This window comes from Asterias rubens, chromosome 9 (genome assembly GCF_902459465.1).
Source record: "Asterias rubens chromosome 9, eAstRub1.3, whole genome shotgun sequence".
NCBI classification, from domain to species: Eukaryota; Metazoa; Echinodermata; class Asteroidea; order Forcipulatida; family Asteriidae; genus Asterias; species Asterias rubens.
This window is the reverse complement of record NC_047070.1, coordinates 8022950-8043603: the sequence shown is the minus strand read 5'-3', so window position 1 is coordinate 8043603 and position 20654 is coordinate 8022950. Positions and strand designations below refer to the sequence as shown.

The 20654-nt window shown below is 39.5% G+C and overlaps 1 protein-coding gene across 2 annotated transcripts in view; it reads right to left on the bottom strand.

Annotated features, from left to right (window-relative positions):
• The window catches only part of LOC117294524 (receptor expression-enhancing protein 3-like), a 47946-nt gene extending 31387 nt beyond the window's left edge, over window positions 1–16559 (bottom strand). For both annotated transcript variants that reach the window (XM_033776976.1, XM_033776975.1), the window contains exons 1-2: window positions 16341–16559; window positions 6644–6716 (exon numbers count right to left, since the gene is read on the bottom strand). In XM_033776976.1, the coding sequence (XP_033632867.1) occupies window positions 6644–6716; window positions 16341–16372 (105 nt within the window). In that variant the 5' untranslated portion in view covers window positions 16373–16559. The remainder of the gene's footprint in view (window positions 1–6643; window positions 6717–16340) is intronic.
• Window positions 16560–20654: the final 4095 nt, after the last annotated feature.

Sequence of the window (20654 nt, the reverse complement as noted above, 5' to 3'; positions counted from 1 at the left end):
CTATGAAATTGGGCCTTGATACTGATGTGTGATATTGATATGAACTTATGTGATGCCCCCACAATGTCGAATACATTACGAGGCCGAGCATTTTTAAACATTTCCAGGTGTCAAAAAATGCATTGAGCATATGGAGAGGTCAGCAAAAGGTAAGCCATGGCGTCAAATTGCCAACTCACTCTTGAACCTGTAGGGGGGAAATGTGTTTGCATTTCAAGAGAAAATTCATTAAACCAAAGTTAATCATTAAACCAAAGTTAATCATTAAACTCAAGTCCCCGGAGTGTACATACGTAATGTCCATCAGGGTGTGTCGGTTGACAACATTGTTCCTGAAATAAACAATGTTTACAAACCTGAATCTCTTGGCTTCAGTAAACAATGTTTAACAACCAGACTGTTCGAACCAAGGAGACCTGGTATTTTATCTACATACATGTCTCAATGTGGTTATTATGTCCACTCTCTCTCTCAGATATGAAGAGTTTTCAAGGAGGACTTTTTGTATGCAAAGAATTAGGCAAAGGAGGTCATGACCTCTGTGTGGTTGAGGCCTGGCCCAATTTCATAGAGCTGCTTTATAGCAGAAACTATTGCTTAACAATTGTCTGCTAAGCAGAAATTAGCAGGATACCAGTCACAAACTGTTCATATAACCTGGGACCAATTTCATGGCCCTATTTAACGTAAGCAAAGAATTGACGCTTGCGAAAGCAGGGAATTTCGTGCTTACGTCAAGCGTACTTCAAGAGTTATCTGGGAATTGTGGCTTTGCTTTTCACTCCATCAGCTGGCTAGGGTACATATTTAATTACACACGTCTCTGCAATTTTTACAATCAATTGCAATTTCTCATTTTGAAAATTTTTGGTTCAACATCAGTGCAAATATTGGAGGGTTGTTTTAACTCTACGCCTAGAGGCTTTTACAAGTTAAACTTTAAAGTACTTCATGATGTAACATACGCAACATACCCATTATAAAACTAGTTTATTGAAAAGGCATGAGTCACATTGAGTGTTTAGTGTCACCATGGTTACAATACTACTAAAACTTAATGCTTGAGGATAGATGTCATTTGAATGACTCAAAGTCAAAAGCTCTTCTTGACTCACAAGTACCAGGAAGGCATATTTTCTGTCTTCCTTCTGCTCATGGCCAAAGTCAGTGAGTGACAGATTTTGCTGTAGAAATTGAGAAGAACTGGGCATTGAAGCTTCTTTAAAGGGACTTATAAATAGTGTTTATAATATGTAAAACACTGTACAGCGTTTTGAGATTTTTTTTTTATGTAAGACGCTATATTAAAAATAAATTATTATTTATTATATTATTATTATAATACATTAAAGAGACACGTGGATCGGGCGAGTTGGTCTATGAAAAGCGTTTGAAAACCATTTGTGGTAAAATACATTGGAAAGATGTTTTAAAAGTAAAGTTTAATGATCCACGCAATAATGCCTCGAAATTGCGTGGTTTTCCTTAAACGTTGTGAAATCACATGGCACGCCATTTGGTGGAGTCAATTTTTGAATCCACAAATTTATTATGTATACTTGTAGATGTATAGTACATACATTACATCATCCTTCCCTGCACTTCCTTCAGTCTGTGTATTATACATGACCCCAGAATATAAACAAATCACCCAGTGCCAGGTCACCACTCTCTATGCCAGTAATGATATTAGCATCAAGTGATGAGCTTGCTTTATTGATGACAGCTGTTGAAGACTGTCTGACCTTTGACATGAGACAGTTGAAGAATGCTTCAGAGATACTGGTTAGTAGGAGCCATGGTAGGAGGATGGGGATGAGGCAGACATAATACAGACTCTATGCCTGAGGAATCCATGCTCTATGATACCAACAGTGCAAAGTACATCGGGTACATTTATGTATCATTAGAGCATGGAGCATTAGAGCACTGTCATAGCTCAGAATTCACACATGACCACTGGCCCGATCGGCTAGATATTGCAGTGCAGAGCCAGTAAACTCGTGACTGGACAAGTCTTGTGGTATTGTGTTTTTCAATTGAATAAACAGTAATAAACAAATGCCTCGAGTCTGATAGATATATCTATTAATTATGTTGAGCATCGAAGCACACTTACACATTATTATAAGATAAATGAGATAGATTTTCTCTTGGAATCATCACCAAACTCTCCCTAAACTTGGAATTAATCTTTGGACTTAGGATGAGTTAAGTTCCCTAACCATAGACGTTGAGAGGCATTGTTGAACCCATCTTAAGTTAGGACGAGTTCGTCCTAACTCAAAAAAAGGATTTATCCTAGCGTTTCATTAAATCAGCTGCTGGTGTTGTAAACTTAATTCAGGGGTGTGTTCCACTCGTGCAAACGCTGCCAACAATTTTAAGTGGAATGATTTGTGCGCCGCCACCGTTGGCGCACGTTGGCGAACGTTGGCAATCTTACGCGAACATTCTGAGGTGTTGGCGAGTGGTTTTTAAAATGGCGGACAAGCATACGGTACTATTTCCATGTCAAAAAAATATATTTACATTGTTCTGTGGGTGGTCGATAATGAAGATTTAAAATAACAAAGTTAATTAGTTGACGTAATGATGTACAGAAGAGGACTACATACATCAAAAACTAAGTTTACAAAATTACTACTTACGGCGCCCTGAAATGAAGATGGCGCGCCCCCATATTTACATCGCGTTGTGCGCACAAATCGTTCTAAAGATAAAAAAACGTTTGGGCGAACAGTTGCGATACGTTTGCGCGAGTGGAACGCACCCCTGTTCTATAGTAACAAAGATTGAGCTTCAAGCCCTTCAGTCCTGTGGATATTTCTTTGAGCACTGTTACTATAGAGCTACAAAGCACTGTGTGTATTGATGAGAACATTACATACGGGCCAATTTCATAGAGCTGCTTAAGCAAAAAATTTGCTTTAAAAAGCACGAAAATAGCTCGCTTATTTTACACAGGTTACTGGCCAAAATTTCATGGCATGTGCATTGCTTGTGACTAATAGCTGTTGTTTACTTAGCATAACCATTAAGTGGAGTCTTGGCCAGTAATCTGATTTTACTAAGCAAGGATTTGCTTAAGCAAAATTTTGTGCTTAAGAATATAAATATGAAATTGGGCCCAGGTACTAAAGTCTGTTACATTACTAAACCATCCTGTGAGTCCACATGCACAGGTTTATTGAAGCCTCCTGGCCGCTGACACCATTTATAGGTTGCAAAACTTTTCAGAATGCAACGGCCTTCTGTTTTGCATTGTTCTTTTGAGTCCTTGGCACATCATGCAGAGATACATGCAGAACACAGCATCTGCATAGCATGACCTTGCTTCACTGTGTGGGCAATACCACCAGACAACCATTGTGTATCCCTTTGGTAATTATTGTCAAAAACCAAAATTCTCACTTGGTGTATCTCAAGTAGGCCTAATGCACACAAAAAGTTAGTGATCTAAAGTGACCTAAAATACATGTTAATGTATGGCATATCAACGCTGAGTAGAAAAATTGCACTGGACTCAAACTCTGGACTAAAAAAAGTAAAGCTATTTATGAGTGTGGATTTGAGTCCCGGTCTTGACACTTTTAAAAACAAGACACTTAAATTGCTTCATCTTTCTGTAATAGATGTTAAATTTGCATCGGGGATAAAGAATATTAATTTTGGTTTTTACCCATACACCGATGTGTGTTAGCACTGTATACTCAGTACTTTCCCGAGTCCTGTGAAAAAATATCACAGGCATGTTACTCGGGTGGGATTCGAACCCACGACCCTTGCAATTCTAGAGCAGTGTCTTACCAACTAGACTACCGAGGTTGCCCGGCAGCTAGAGGCAGTTCGAATCCTATCTGATTGGACGTACATACAGACGTAGTAGATAGCGGTAAATAATGTGTAGAGTGCCAGCATGTTAATCTGGAGGTCACATTGTGGCACTGCTGCAAGCAAACTTCCAATCACTTAACAGTCCGAGGGTAGGCAACAATTCACCATGATGAAAAGTCCCAAGAAGCGCCCCCAGACTATTTAAGCTGCTTTGGCCTTCCTGCGTTGAGTCATTGATACCAAAAATACCCAGTTTGAGAAGTGAAGACAGAGCGTACATTGCTATCCATGAAGGAAGCCTGACAATTGTATTATAAAACCCTGGGTATAATGTAAGGTCAGTTTTAGGTAATACTGCGCTGTATCTTTTTTTAATCTTATCCTGAAGGCAAGGTTAAAATAAAGGCAACTCACATTGTCGGTACCATCAATCCAGGGTTTTGTCCAATGCACAAGCCACTAAGGCAGTATCAGGCTTAGAAAGTGACAGTTGCTGGCCGATTCCCCCAAATAATTGGGGGTTTTTTATACAAATAATATTATATATCAATAAATTATTTAAATATTCAGGCAAATTCACACTTTAAAAAAAGCATAAAATAAAATAAAATAAAATGCTCCAGATAAGAGTGTTTTAACCAAACACAAACATCAAGAAAGGACCAAGATTCAGTTCAACAGTTGTGAGTTTGAAAAAAAAAAAAAAAGAAAAACAGAAATTGTGCAGTGTATCCCTGTCTAAATAAAAACACTTAGTTATACACGTTAAAGGCAGTGGACACTATTGGTAATTCCTCAAAATAATTATCATCAATAACACCTTTCTTGATTACGAGTAATCGGGATAGGTTGATAGTATAAAACATTGTGAGAAACAGCTCCCGTTGAAGTAATGTAGTTTTCGAGAAAGAAGTAATTTTCCACGAATTTAACTTTGAGACCTCAAGTTTAGAATTTGAGGTCTCGAAATCAAGCATCAGAAAGCACACAACTCTGTGTGACAAGGATATTATTTTTTTTCTTTCATTATTATCTCGCAATTTCGACGACCGATTGAGCTCAAATTTTCACAGGTTTGTTATTTTATGCATATATATGTTTTGATACAACAACTGTGAAGACTAGTCTTTGACAATTACCAATAGTGTCCACTGTCTATAAACAGGTATGACCTTAGGATGACACACCCAACTTAGGCCGTGTCCGAATTGGCGACTTCGGCTACAGCTACGGCTAGATCAGCGCGTCTGTCAGTGTTGAAGAATAGGCAGACGCGCGCGATCTAGCCGTAGCTGTAGCCGAAGTCGCCAATTCGGACACGGCCTTACATTGTTTTAAAGTAGCATACAGTGACATTTAGTTCATGGTAGGTGACCAGATTGGTGACCTGTCAACATAGATGTGTACAGGCCTATAGTCACTCTTTTACTTGATGTACACAAGTATGGTCTTTAGTTGACCCATCCAAATTGTATACTGTATAGTACATATGTGTCCATGTCGGCCTGTAATGACATTTAACTCGCTAATAAAAATGTGCCACAAAAGCAACACAATGCACCTGTGCATGGTAAAGCCTAATTTAATTTCTAAGCAAGATTGTGTTCTGAGTACTGGAGGACAGTGACTAAAGGGGTCAGTGACCCTTACACCATCAGTCTGAGACATCCCTGTATAGACCATGTGGCCTTAGTTTTCTATTTAGTGTGACACATGAATCCAAGAGTTATGAAAGTAAAAGCTGGACAAGTTTTGAGATGTGCCCCCCTTTCATCATATCAAAAGTTGATGAGAATTAGACAGTGCAATCTCCATAAAATATAAGATTTTATGTTTCCTTCCATTAGGCTATGTACAAATCGTGCCTGCAGGAAGTCCAGGCTCTAGGGCTCTTTTGTAAACATGTGCTGTCACAGGTCACATCGTCTATACAGCCAAGCAATCCACCAGCCATTTGCACTAGTAATGAAAGGGAAATATTTTGCGTTATGCTGCCAGTCTAACTGCTAGAGTCATCCATACAAAATGAGTTTTTGTTCAGTTACAAAGAACGTGGACAATAGAACATGATGCTCTGTATCTCTCAACAGGAGATATTCGCCATTCGCTGACGACATCGCTAAACTAGAAATTTGATAGCTATGGCAAAAGTGCCATCCATTACCTGCCTCGTATTTTTAATAAAACCTAACGATACCATAATAACCACTTTTGGCTGTCCTTTCTCATGCTTTTGCTTTCCATTTTTTTGCTGTTGTTATTTCTGCGTGATCTCTCTTTTCTGATTTCCAAGTGTTAAAATTATGAAAATAATTTGAAATTGTTTTGAGAGGTTGGAATATGTTTTTGATTCGGCTTTTGTGCTTTTAATTTTGTTTGTTTAACTTTAGTTTTTTAAATATTGTAATTCAAATACATTTGGCCTCTGGCCATGACTTCATGATGTTTTTCAATAAAGCAATAAACCAACCAATAAATTTGCCAATAAACAATACAATCTTTACACAAGCCTGAAGCCTATGCGTCACCAGGCAATTTGTTTTTACAGGCAAACCAACAATGCATTCGAAATGTACACTTCACATTCGTTAGTGGAAGAAAACAAATTAAAACTATCAACGAAACTGCCTGAAACCGGTTGCTTGTTGAAGTGTCTTGCGTGACATGGCCCTTAGAACATCTCCAAGGCATTAGCAGCATCAGAGTTCAACGCTGCTACTTTCAAGTTTTGTCCCATCCCAAGTTTTGTCCCGTCCCTGTCCCATCCCAAACCCACTGTCCTGTTTTTCTTTATTTCTTTACTTACATATTCTTTGACGTTTCTTGTCTTGACGGCTTTATAGGAAGCATAGGCTGGATACAGAGTCCCAAATATCAATCTGAAAATAAACACAACAGGAAACAGAAATTTATCTTACAGTTCTTCAGTCACAAGATAATCTCTCGGCCTAAAATGTTTAAGGGATACATTTAAATGTATGGCATACCATGGCTGAGTGGAAAAGAGCACTCGACTCAAACTCTGGACTAAAAAGCTATTATAGGCTGTTTAGTTTCTGATCAGTACCGGGTTTGAGTCCCAGTCTTGACACTTGTGTCCTTTTAAGGAAGACACTTAAATTGCTTCATCCTTCGATTGGACGTACAGCCGTAGGTAGATAGAGTGCCGGCATGTTAATCCAGAGGTCAAAGGTTCAGATCCAGCTCCAGTTAGTTTTTATTTGTCCAAGCCATAATTATTTTTATAATCAGTGAGCTTTCACTTTCAGACTAACAATAGAAATAATGATAAGGTTGAATATTTCTAGTGCGCCAGGCTTCTCAATGATGACACTCATGGTGCAAAGTTTGAAGGCTACGGCCAGTTTCTGTATTAGTTATTATTAGATAGGTTTTCAGATGTGTTTTGAATTGGGAACAAGAATCGGCTTTTCCGTGTTGCAGTGGGATGCTGTTCCAAAATGATTGAAAACTAATCCTCTTTTTTTTCCATTTAATTTTTTGTTGTTGATAATAACAAACCCTGTACTTTGTCTTTGAAATAAAACAATTATTTCGCAGATTTCGAGTGGACTTCATCAATCATGATAGCGTCTGGATGTCATAGACTGGTCCGACGTATTATTTTATTTTAGTGTTCAGAGGAAACTGATTGCCTTTGAGCTGACCGTGGCATTCCAACAGCACATGTGTGTCGCAGTATAACAACACAGAATCAAAAGTGACATCTGCGTATCTCAAGTGATCAATTATAGATTAAAGGCTACACACAGAAACATACATCCACTTGAAATACCTTTCATCCTGCAAAAAATGGAAACCCTTTTCATAAAGATTTCATGAACGAGGTCAAGGTTTTTTCCTTTTAAATGTCTGTGATTTATTTACACTGTAGTACCAAGGTAGTCCCAACCTAAGCTAAAGCAATCATGTTTTCAGAAGAAACAATAACCCCTTTTCACTCAGCAGCAAGGGTCCCTTCCTTAAATTTAGCATTGTTGTGAAATTGCATTTTGTGTGAAAAAAACAATAGCATAGACTATCCAAGGTCCCGAGTGAAATCTTCTTAAATTTACAGTTCCTATGGACAGTTTCCCTAAATTTTCTGTTTAAAAACGTAGAAGAAATTGAACAAAATGCCTTTCATGCTTCATTTGGGCAAGGGCACCAGAGGCATTTTCTCCTTGGTAAAGAGCACCCTATGAGGAAATTGTAAAATTCTACTGGAGCATTTCAAGGGCACCAAGGCAAAATACCTTGGTGCCCTTGCCCAAATGAAGCACGAAAGGCATTTTGCATGGAGGCAATCGCCTTTGTTGCCTCCGTGAAGTATCAGGCCTGGCCATTATTTTTAACGTTGGGGAAAAGAGGTAAAAAACTTCATCTAAGAAAATAAAAACTTTGAACAAGATTTCAGGAAGGTACACTTTGATACTTCGTCCGATTTTTGTAGAAAAAGAACGAAATGAAAAGTACAGCAGATCACATTCCTGCGAACCAAATCGCCATGTTTGTCTCCAATAATCAAAGACGTTTCACTACAATAGCCCAGCAGACTTTGCAGTTACATGAGCCCTCAGCTCAATATGTGAACAGTGAGAGAGATGGCGACACACGCCGTCTTCCCCAATTTCTCTGCAAATATTAAACCTCTCGTCTTGTCTTTCGAGCAAGACTGAATTCACTTATTTGGCGGCGCAGTGTTCACCAGGAGAGACACTCTAATTCTACATTCATGCAGGCCTGATACTTCACACAGAGGCAACAAAAGCGATTGCCTCCGTGCCCTCGAAATGCTCCAGTAGAAATTCACAATTTCCTCATAGCATGCCCTTCCATTACCAAGGAGAAAATGCCTCGGTGCAGTTTCCCTTTCAAAAACGAAGCATCTTTTCATGGCCTGGCTGTGCATCATGCTTAATATAAATCCACCTCAAGTGCAATTTCAAACACTTTTGTCCGTTTGACACTCAAATTATTATGCAAATTAAGTTCCTTCAATGGGATGGGTGTATTTAGAAGGCAAGCCTTTTCTGTTTGCGACATCTTATTGTCCGAAAATACATGGTCACAGTTTTTGTTCAGGTGTGTCTTTTGTAATTTGCGAGGCCATTTTTAACTCATTTCCCGTGTATTCTTTATCATCAGGTTTTGGAGGTTTTATCACTAGAAGCTAATGGATTGCTCACTAATTTCAAGTGACACCAAAACAAAATGGCAACCATTTTGTATTTCTTTCTTTTCCAATTATTAGAATGAAATCAGTCTTTACAACAACAAAAAATCTGACAAAAAAAAACGTACTATGAAAATATTTTCTAGCCATCATGCGATTCAGAAGGTAAATCGTGATATCAATCTCTACTTTCTTTTTTCAAATCATTGTGGGTTTTTTTTATATGGTGTAACAGGGGTCGGAATTAAGTGTATTTCATGGCAGTCAGCAGGGCTAGTATCGCATAATTTTTAGTAGCCCTAGTGAGATTTAGGTAGCTCGAGAACAAAAAATTACGTCTTGAGTAATGGTATAGAATATTTAATTTCACAATACCATCAGCACAGTTCATTATTGTTTGAGATGTTAATTTTTGCATTATTTTTCCACTAGCCCGCCAGGCTATCAAACTGGAAAAACGAGAATCCGGCTGTAAATCTGGTAGTCCCAGGCTAGCGGCAATTTGGACACAAGCTGTAACTAGTACATGTAACATAAGTATTGGTTCAAGTCATTGTTTATTCTGTGTGTTTATTCCCATCATTCAATGAATGACGTACGAGGCAGTTACCATGGCGATGTTCATGACAACACCATTAACAGACTATTTATTTCGGATCATGAATCCCACATAGATTGCAATTGATATACATTCACAAACTGCTGATGTAGAGTACGTAATACATGTAGATCAGTAACATACGTAAATCATTAGAGAAGCCAGGTTCTCAAACTCAAAAAAGGTTGGTTTTTTTTTTCCTCTTAAAGGCACAGGGGTCGATTTCACAAAGAGTTAGGACTGTATCTCCTAAGTTAGGACTAGTCCTAGGAGATATAAAAAAACGCATGGCTAGTCCTAAGTTGGGACGAGTAACTCATCCTAGCAAGAGATAAGACTAGTTCTCTAACTCTTTGTGAAATCCACCCCTGGACACCTTTGGTAATTGTCAAAGACCAGTAATCTCAGTGGTACATGGAAATGACAGATGACACAGGGTGGCCCAATTTGAAACAGGGTACATCCCTTTGGCTAACAATATGGCAAAGAGTTTCTCGATATTTACATCGGGGGGTATGAGTTGTTTATCAAATGTTGGTGTCTTTGTAACAAAAAGTGTACACATTATTCAAATCTAGCAACTAAAGGAACTAAGACAGTTCAGTAGATCACATCATTTCGAACAAGTCTTAAAAACAATAACTGAACCACACAGACAACTTAAGTTATAACCACAATAAAAAACCACAAATTTGGGCCACACAAGTTATAGGTAATACAATTTCCTGTTAATTAAACTCGATTACGCAGCGGAAACCTTAAAACAATGATGCCGGATAAAATGAAGGCAACACCCATCGACAGAGACCTTAACTGCAGTCAACTACACACACTGGTCCAATTTGAGTTAATCCACAGTTCAGAGTTTCTCGTTCCGTTTTATAAACATACATCATGGAGGTAGGATTATGTAGGGCGACCTGACTTACTACATTGTATGTGTTCTCATCCACCATGCCAATAGTATGTAGCTACCTTAGGCAAGGAATGCCTATAGATATGGAAAACAGGAAAATGTTGAGGGTTCATCAATTGGGGTTCTTGTTTTTTTTTCTTGTTTTTTTTTTTGGGGGGGGGGTGGGGGGTGGGGGGTAGGAGCAGGTTATTGAAGGAAAAATGTGTATTTAGCTATTGCTTGCAAACAAATAGTTAATGGCCTAACGTTTCGACCCTAGCAGAGTCTTTCTCAAGGCTAAATGACAACACAACAAACATGATCAGGTAACTACATGTACATTGTAAGTAAGTGTAACATAGGTAGTGAACGGGAAACACAAATAGAGAGATGGAGTCACCTCTGCTCACCTTTTTTGCTATTTTATGGGATGTTTTTGTTTATAATGCCTCCGACGAAGGTCCGATTTAGATTGAAAGCGAAGGCCATCATCCACTACTAGTTTTATATTAAACCTATTCTGGACACTCTTGATGATTTTGAATAAGCCTATTATCTGGTTTCTTGATTAGTACTAAATCATATGTATTAAACCTTGACAGCTATTAAAGTGTAATCCCTGGTCCCTGCACAAGATTGCTTCAACATTGCTCTGACATCTTTCAAACAGACAGGCATCCCCCAACTGACGTTTGAGTAAACACAACAAGTCCCTTCAGATTGTCAGAGAGGCTGTCCAGGTTTCATGGTTCACGTTCATGATCAGATCGTGTTTAAATTATTATCCGTTATTACAGCTTCCATCCTGGAGTAATCGTTCCTGCGAAAGACAAGAGCCAAGGTGGGCAGGGCTGGATTTAATCAGATAGTTCATCGTACAATCACTAGCTGAAAGTGCAGTGGGTTAGCTAAATCAAAAATGGCCTTGCCCTCCCAAACATGAGATTCAAGGCCTGTCAGGATTTTACAGGCTCTTTTGTAAATGTGATGTCATTGATTACTGTCTCAGGTCTGATACTTCACAGAGACATTGAAGGGATTGCCCAGCCCTAAGCCCTCTTGTCATTTGCCTTGGTGCCCTTGAAATGCTCTACAGTAGAAATTTTACAATTTTCTCATACTGTAGAGTGCCCTTTACCAAGGCCTGATACTTCGCAGCGGCAACGAAGGGGATTTCCCGGCGCTATGCCTTCTTGTCATTTGCCTTGGTGCCCGTGTAATGCCCTACAGTAGATATTTTACAATGTTCTCATCCTGAAGAGTGCCCTTTACCAAGGGGAAAATGCCTTGGTGCCCTTGCCCTTTCAAAAACAGATCAATCAGGCCTGTTGTCTTTACACTACAAATTACCGTAAGAAAAATTTTAAGGTAGAGAGAAGAATGAGCGTGAGAAGATGCGACTTGTCCGTTGATGGAGAGCGACAGTTTACTGAATTACCTCAACTGTCTAATGGCCCTGTACAAAAGGAGAGCTTGTCAACATGACCTTTACAACATGCCCTGGAGGTAGCTCTACCTCCATGGTTTATGGATGCATCACTCCGGGGGTCATCTTTGTTTCATCTTCTCAGGTATGCCTCCAAACAAAACAGTACGACAATGCTTCAAACTGATTGGTGAACTGCGGTTTCAGATTAAGTGGTATGACAATAAAGCAGTTTGTTGCAAATTTTGAGACTTCTTGCCATTTCACATATCATAAACCTCTGTCAAAAATTCACAGTAATTGCAGGTTAAATTTCCATTGGAACATTTCAAACGGCACCAAGATTAGACTAAGAAGGGGCATGAAGACAATATATTGCTTTTTTTGCCTATTTCTGTAATATTTGTGTTGAAACTACATGTATGTTCATGTTGAAAATTCCCTTAAATTCAAATCTCTGTAATAAGATAAACACAGCTTGAACCAACCTGCAGCTTACTGTATCTACTGTTAACCTTTTCATTGTAAAGTAATATTTGCTTCTGTAAAATATTTTCTTTTGTAATTTTGTAGATCTTTGTATTATTCAGTGCTGTTGCCCTGATTTTAAAAATGTCTGCTGGACAAAATTATCATCGCGCTTTATCATCTAATGTAAATATGAACATGCCCGAATTGGTGGTAACAATAGATGGCTGGATCGCCCCCATCATCATGGGTACAGCCTAGGAGTACGCAAGAGAAAGCAACTTTTCACAAGTTATTCATTGACCAGTAAGAGAAATTACTGTTTTTGTTTCTAAGGCAAGACAAGCAAAGTGGACAAGCAAAATGGAGTTTTTTTATTTATAATTCAAGCCAGCATTTGTAACAAGTCAACAACGCAGACCACTACAGGATGCTAGCCTCAGCTTGTTCAAATTCCAAAGTTCACTTTCTGACACCAAGGTGGCGTTGATTTTTATTTGAAGTACAAATTTATATTTGTTTATTCTGTACCACCTTGATGAGACAACCTCCATCATACACTCTCAAACCAAGCACATGTCTTTTGGTTTTTTTCTGTCAATTTAAAAAGAAAACAATATGTGCGTTCGATTAGCTTCCCTGGGTCGACCCCGGTCTGCCCCCGGTATGTTCGAATAGCTTTGACGTCATTTCAGGGGCTCACCCGGGTCAGCCCCAAGTGCCCTGCTTGTGAAGTGGGTCACTTGGGGCTGGCCCGAGGTGCATGACATCACGAGTGTGATCGTCCGATTAGCTCTTGTCAGGGGCTCACTGGAATGAGCACCGCGGGGTGACCTGGGGAAGCTAATCAAACGCACCCAATGAAACAAAACACAAGCCTGAGCTTACTGCTGGCCAAATGCTAAAATTAATGGACTCATTTGTAGTTGAGTGGATATTTCAAGTGCATTTAGACAGTGCCAGTTGACGCAAAATTCATAAAAAAATCGGGCTTGATACTTCACAGAGCCAAGGAAGGCGATTGCCTCCCCTCCATGCCCTTTGGTCATTGCCTTGGTGCCCTTGCTATGCTCCAGCAGAAACTTTCAATTTCCTCATAGGGTGCCCTCTACCAAGGAGAAAATGCCTTGGTGCCCTTGCCTTTTTAAAAACAAATCATACAGGCCTCAAAATCTACTACACATCTTGATCATTTCCTTCCAACGGAAAGAATAGTTTGTCACAGAATGTGCACTTTAATGTTGTGTCTCCTTCACAACCCCTAAAACTGAACCCCTAAAACTAAAACTGAACCCCAAAAACAGAACTGGTTATATACGAAATTTAACAGAATTCAATTTAGATTTTTAAAAGGAATAACCATACTACATTAGCTATTTGAGCACTAAGGGACTAAATTGTTGGTTTTTGTTCTTCTATTACATTGGTGTCTAATAATAATCATAATAATTTATCATTCATTAAGGCCCCCTATATAGCACAATTTTAATATAATTTTGTTCAAATGCGCCAAAAAAAATCAGTTTGCTTTTTACAGAACTGCAAAATGCGAATGCACTGCCCTACCCTTTTTTTTTACAGAAGGCAAACCCAAAATGGTATTGTTAATAACAATGTATGTACAATGTAATAACATTGACCCACACTGAACTTAGGATAGCTCGGAGTGTGACTACAAAACCACAACACAGACACACAATTGCCCACTCGTTTCCACCACACACTTCCAACCACATTATATTCAACCGGACAAGTTTGGACTCACTCAACCAGATTTGTGTATTTAAGGGTTTTGATACCTTTTGTAGATCAAGTGTTTCGCCATGACATGAGTCCCTACTCACTGCGAATGAATAATGTAATTTACCTGTAGAAGTTTCAGTTTCATTAGTTGTCAAGTTTTTAAACAAAAGGTGAAAATCACAGAGAAATTGTTTCATATTTAGTTTGCCTGTGTAATATCCAAATTGCCTAAAGTACATTCAGTATGTCGGTTAACGAGACACTTTTTGCAGTCAAGCCACACATAGTATCTGATATCCAATCAAAGACCCAAGTTTGAGGGTGGCATATTAATGTCAGTTAATCAAATGATCAAATAAACATACATGTACAATGCAAGGCCGAGACCACAGGTCCATGTTGAGCTAAGAGCCCAATTTCACCTGGGATTTCTCCCTTGAAGTTTTGTTTCAAAACTGGGGCAAAATTTGGATCCAAATGTGTGTAATGTATGACCAAAGCATGCTGAATTGAAGCAAGGTTTTAGGAATGTTTCTCCTTCAAGTTTATCTTGGTTTTAAAAGCTCTACTGTTCGATCTGGAGCATCATTGGTTTCTCTTTTGATTTTGATTTTTTTTTTGCTTATCAGCATGTAGACCGGCTTCATGCTAGCTTGGCTTGTACTTGGGGAAAACACTGCCCCCCCCCCCCAAGTTATGACACCCCTAGTGTATTTTCTTAACCCTAACCCTAAGCATGTAAATAATTGATCAGGTGTTTTCGGAACATAGGGTTGTCGGAATGTCTCTAGGTGTCGAAACATTATGGGTGTCGGAACATAGGGATGCCAGGAACATAGGGATGCCAGGAACATAGGGGTGTCGGAACAATAGGGGTGTCGGAACAATAGAGGTGTCGGAATATAGAGCAGTCACCAGCATGGTACATCTAATGTTGACACCTCATCTTAACAGAAATTAAATCAAGCCCAGCATAAACCCAGAAAACACTTTTTCAAAAAGACAATAAAATTGTTTTCTTTGTTGTAACCTAACAATCAGTGGTAGACACAGGGTATCCAGTGTAAAGTATCCACATCAATAGAAAACAATGAAAGGTGTGATTTAATTAATGCATGGAGGTAGACCGACCTCCATGATGAATGGGTCAAGGGTACAGTGCAAATCAGAACATGATCAGATAATGACAGTGTGTCCACTGATTGCTATGTAATGACACAGGTAGTAACTAGGCCCCTCTGTAAACAAAAACATAAATCACGGAAGAGAATTCCTATCACGTCCTGTTTCTTGTCAATGAGTCACATTTGTTGATTGGACACAATTGTCTTGTCATTTAACAAAACAGTTTCAGGTTAAAACTGCCACCTAGTAAGAACAGCTGGAAATGAAAAAGAGTCACTTAGCATTCAACAAGTTTTTTATAATTTGTTCTTTTTCGAAACCGTTTGTCTTACTCGATGAGGTTTAAATGGTCTAGTTTGGTTCAAATAAGTTTGTCCTGTGAGGTCTAGTTTGTGCAATGCAACTTTTATCCGTAAAGTAGATGCGCCAACAACATTATTTTGTGGGCCATAAAATTACATTTCTTTTATACACATTTAAATTTTGATGACACAACCCCCACTTTTCCACGTTTAAAATATCAACATGGTACAAAAAATAGTATCATTTTCACACTGTTTGGTTTTATTTTAAGAATACGATTGATCAACAAAATAGCAAAAGTACCACATTCAATTCATGGTGAAAGGTGGACCCAGAAAACACTGGGGCGCTGTACTCTTTTTAAATTTTATTTCGACACCTGCTGCGATTGCAGAGATGTAAACAAATTATTTTCACAGAGTACAGCGCCCCATGTTTATTTATAAATATTGTGACTGGTCTGCTGGTGAAATAGTTGCTCTTTTTTATACATAACAATCATACACTTTCTACTCTTTCCTGTGGAATGTGGTGAGTGATTAAAAATGTAAGTTACAAAACTGTGAATGTCAACATTCACAGTATGATTCAAATCAAAGAATCATTTAAAAAAACGTCCGCTGAGTGATGAAAGACCACGATCCACTGATGATGGTGCAACGGTTTCCTGTTTTTGAATGGAAAGACTACGCTGCCTACACACTGTGTTGTGTATTATCGTTCATAAATCAGATTCACAGATTTAAAAAATAATGGAAGGCAAACTCACACAACCACACGCGATATGATGTAAGAAACCATGGCTGCCAACACCCTTCGATCTCTCCCCTAGATCGGTGGCAACTAACTCTCTCCCTCGATGATCTAAATCCCGATCAGGAATGCTGGAAGAACGGCAAATGGACGGTGACTTTTTCAAACCCAAACACGTAGTCGACAGACAATCAGCTGTGTTTGGTATGGACGGTTTTGTGTCCAGAGTGTGTATTACTATACTAATAGTATGTGTGAAACCTACGAGAGCAACAACAAATGCATTTCCCATTCATCAGTGCACACGTACACGCACTACCCGACAGCTGCATTGCTACTGTGGTATTTTGTTTTCAATCTGCGGTGTGCTTATACTGCGCCCTCTGTTGACTGATGAGAAAGCGAAACATACTTTTATAACAATCGCAAAATGATTCATGGCCTAATGAGCAGAGTCTTTCTCGAAAGGCTAAAGTAATCATCATCATTATTTTATGCTTCCAATTTCAAATTTCAATTTCAAATTACTTTATTATCCACGATGGGAAATTCATTTCGGCCTTTTATGCAACAAATTTACAAAATTTACTTAAAATTATAATTTACCTTAACACAGACAAAAAAGCACTACAAGCCACAAAGCCTATAAAAATATATATATTACATGAAAAGCAGAAAATTTTAAAAGATTGATTTTACAAAAATATTACAGAAAAACTAACACATAAAAGATGATAACCATCAAGTAATAAACCACCAGGGAAAACTGACTGGGTGTCCAAGGTTCAACGTTCATTTATTACATATGTATTATCAAAAAGCAAAAATAATATTTGTAACAAGGAGTTGATACAAAATGCAAAAAGTTTCACATCACACGGTATGAACAAACTGTTTTGCTGTTCTTTTTGTTATGCTAATTATCCCTGGATTAATTATGCGAAAGTTTCTTTGTGTTTTTGCGCTTTTGATCAATAGAGCATCACAAAAATTTAAATGAAAAAGAAGAAAACAATTGCTAAAACCTCTACTCCCTGTCATTGTTGGTCACGTGCTTTTTGTCCCGTTACAAATATGACAAAATGTTAGAAAGATTCACTCTACTTAAATTTTCCAATCGAAAATTTCATCCAGTTATTTAAAAACTAAAAAATTATACACACAAGAGGGCGCTATATGTTGGTGCCGTAAAATTTTTGACGGGAACGAAATGTGGACTAGCAAAACTTGAGAGGGCGCTATGGCTCAAAGGCCAAAACACCCAAATTATTTATTCACTGTGCCTCCTGTTTTCTTCTCCAGATCCTTCTCAGGATGCCACATTGCCGAGCTTCTCTAAAACTGTGTTTACTTGTTTTCATTCAAAACATCAACACTTTCCATGCAAATCTTTGACCGATCACATCAATATGCACCCCGGTTTAAATAAACACAGTATCCCCTCGCCATGCACCTGATAAGCTTGATTAAGAGCCAGTTGTTTTAGAAGTCCATACACAACATTTTTTCCGAAATACATATTGATATGTCATGTTTGTATTCCAATCCCAGTTAATATCCGGCCACTGAAAAAGTTCTCAACAAACTAACATCATCAATTATTATTATCTCAAATCTGAGTAGCTTCTTCAAACACATTGTATTTCTCGAGAGTCGACAAGATTGAAACAAATTCATAAATAAAAACCCTTCAACGCATTTTCTTGATGATTTTTTTCTTCTTCTTGCAAAGTCAATATGATTGGCCAGTTACAACGATGGCTGCAGTAATTATTTAATGATTCAAGACTCTAAACATTTTTGTTTTTATAGCATGAATATTCCTGGATGTTCGAAGTGCACTGTGTAATTTCTTACTGCATTCGATCTGGGTGCATTCCAAATAATTATTCGGGACCATTCTTGTTGATGGCCAGAATGATTTGCTCATGCTCAAAACTTTTGTGCTGCATTCGAATTGGAGAAAATTATATCGAACAGCATCCTAAAGTGTATTCTAACTGCACTCTAACTGCATTCTAAATATTCTTGTGACATTCCAACAGCATTTGAAACATTCCAAACACAATCCAAAAGCAAACCACTTCAAGTCCTGCCAGAATGTCCCGAACGCACCTTTAATGCATCTTGATTGCTGCCGGCGGAGTCTATTTCGACATTATCATAATTCAGCTGGAAGGCACTATGGGTGCCGTCATAATTTTTCGATCGCCAAAACGCACTTTAAAAAACGTGAGCAGCTGCCGCTGATGGAACTTACTAGTAGTCTGCATTGAGAAGTCGCCTGCGTCAACATTACCTCATGCCAACACTGAAGAAGAGAGCCAAGGACGAGATCTACACCACTGGCCGCGGCCATGGACGGGGCCAGTGGTGTACCTGCCCTATAGCTGCCCTATAGCTGCTTCCCAGATGGTCGTGGCCGAGGTCCATCAGCCAGCAGCACAGTCCTCCTCTGATAGTGATGAGTTGCCTCCAATGGAGCTGCCGAGTCCAAGAAGAAGCGCACGAGGGAGCTGGTGATGGCTGACTTCACTGAGGAGCAGGAGCAGGAGATGGTTGACTGGCTCCAGGCCCCGAGCACTATTGCCTCATCAACAAGAAGCACCACAACTAGATAAAGAAGGGCCTGAAGGACGCACTGTTGGAGCAGAAGGCCAGGGAGATGGACAAGACCAGTGGTCAGCTGAAGAAATAGTACGCAAACATGAGGTCAAGGTTTGGCAAGCTGAAGCAGCAGACCTCCTCAGGTTCTGGCAACAATACTGAACTGACTGCAAGGGACCGGTGGACCCTGCGCCACTTTGATTTTCTCAGGCCCCACCTCATCGTCCAGGGCAAAAAGAGGGTCACTGCCAGTGTAAGTATATTATTTGTTTTCTCTCTTTTATTTCTTCATTTTGATGCTCCTGATGAAATTGCAACCGTTGTCTAAATCTGTTCACATTAAACGATACTGTTTCTTATCCAGATGAAGGCCAGGCACCAAGTCAGGGCAGCTCTGTCTGCAGCGGCAGGGGTTCCCTTGTACGAGTCTGAGTCTGATGTCGCTGATAATAAGCACATTGAAGACACTTCCTTGAGGTTCCAGGTTCAGGGCTACTAATGATGACACTGAGTTTACCATGAGCAACTTTGCCGAACTGCAAAGACAGCTGCCGAACAAATTCTCTAAGGCTGAGAAGTCACCCCTGCAACGCCAGTAAGGACGCCTTTGCCGACTTCATGAAGGAGGTGACCTACCCATTTCCTCCCCGAATGTGGCTGAGGTTCCAGAGTGAAGTCAACAGCTTGATGCAGGTGTACCAGATTGAGCTTGACCAGCTGCAGCCTTCCGGATTGAGTCGTCCGTCGTGAATCCTAATGCTGATTCCGAACAAGTTGTGGCGTGTCATGGCCACGCGGTTCAGAACACCGGACTCAAGCTCTGGTGTTTGATCAGCAGAGTGTGGGTTCGAATCCCGGTCGTGACACTTGCTACGTAAACTTGGGGAGGTATAGTGCTTTCTGCTCTACCGGCCAGGCTTCGGACGGATGATACCCAAGCCTACATCCTTATGGACTGTAAAGGGGGGTAACCCTGTTCAGCCCTAGGAGTAGGGGGCAATGGCCTCTGGGAAATGTAGCCCACACCTTGAAGTGGCCTTCAGGCTAGACTTGACTCAAGTCCCAATCCCGTGCCATCCTCAGGAAACTACTGTTTTGTGATGCTCTGCATTCCAAAACCTGTTCCACATTGACGGCGAGCGCGCACTGTACTGTATGCTACGGGTTGTTTCATAGTAAGTTGAGGGAATAGCTTAGGGACCTCTCACACGAGAATTGGACTTGAATCAAGTCTACCTTCAGGCCGCATGCCTGACGACTTGCGTAAAAAAAGTGCGAGGCAGGGGGGTGGTAGTTTATGGACAGTATAAACATTGTTATCCTTTCACATTGTTGTCATTTTCAAAACCATGCTAAAGGTAAGCAAGTGACCCTCGCTAAATTACTTTTGAAAGAAAAAGTGATATCGATGCCACTTTGTAGCCCAATTTGCCGCATCGAATTGTTACAAATATACTTTGTCCCACTTTGGGCTCAATTGAAAACAAAGCCGATGTATGCGCAAGTGCGTACTGCTCTAATGGAGTAATGGAATACTTTGGAACGCTAGGTGGCAGCAGACTTACCAGGTAATACGTAGTTCTGAGCTTGCGCACATAACTGAGAACAACGTCGTTACCTGGTCTGCTGCCACCTTACGTCGGCGCTCGTAGCCGGTCTGCTGCAATAATTATATAAGTTCAACATTACTCTTTGAAACGCCTACAGAGAGTATCTTTAATGC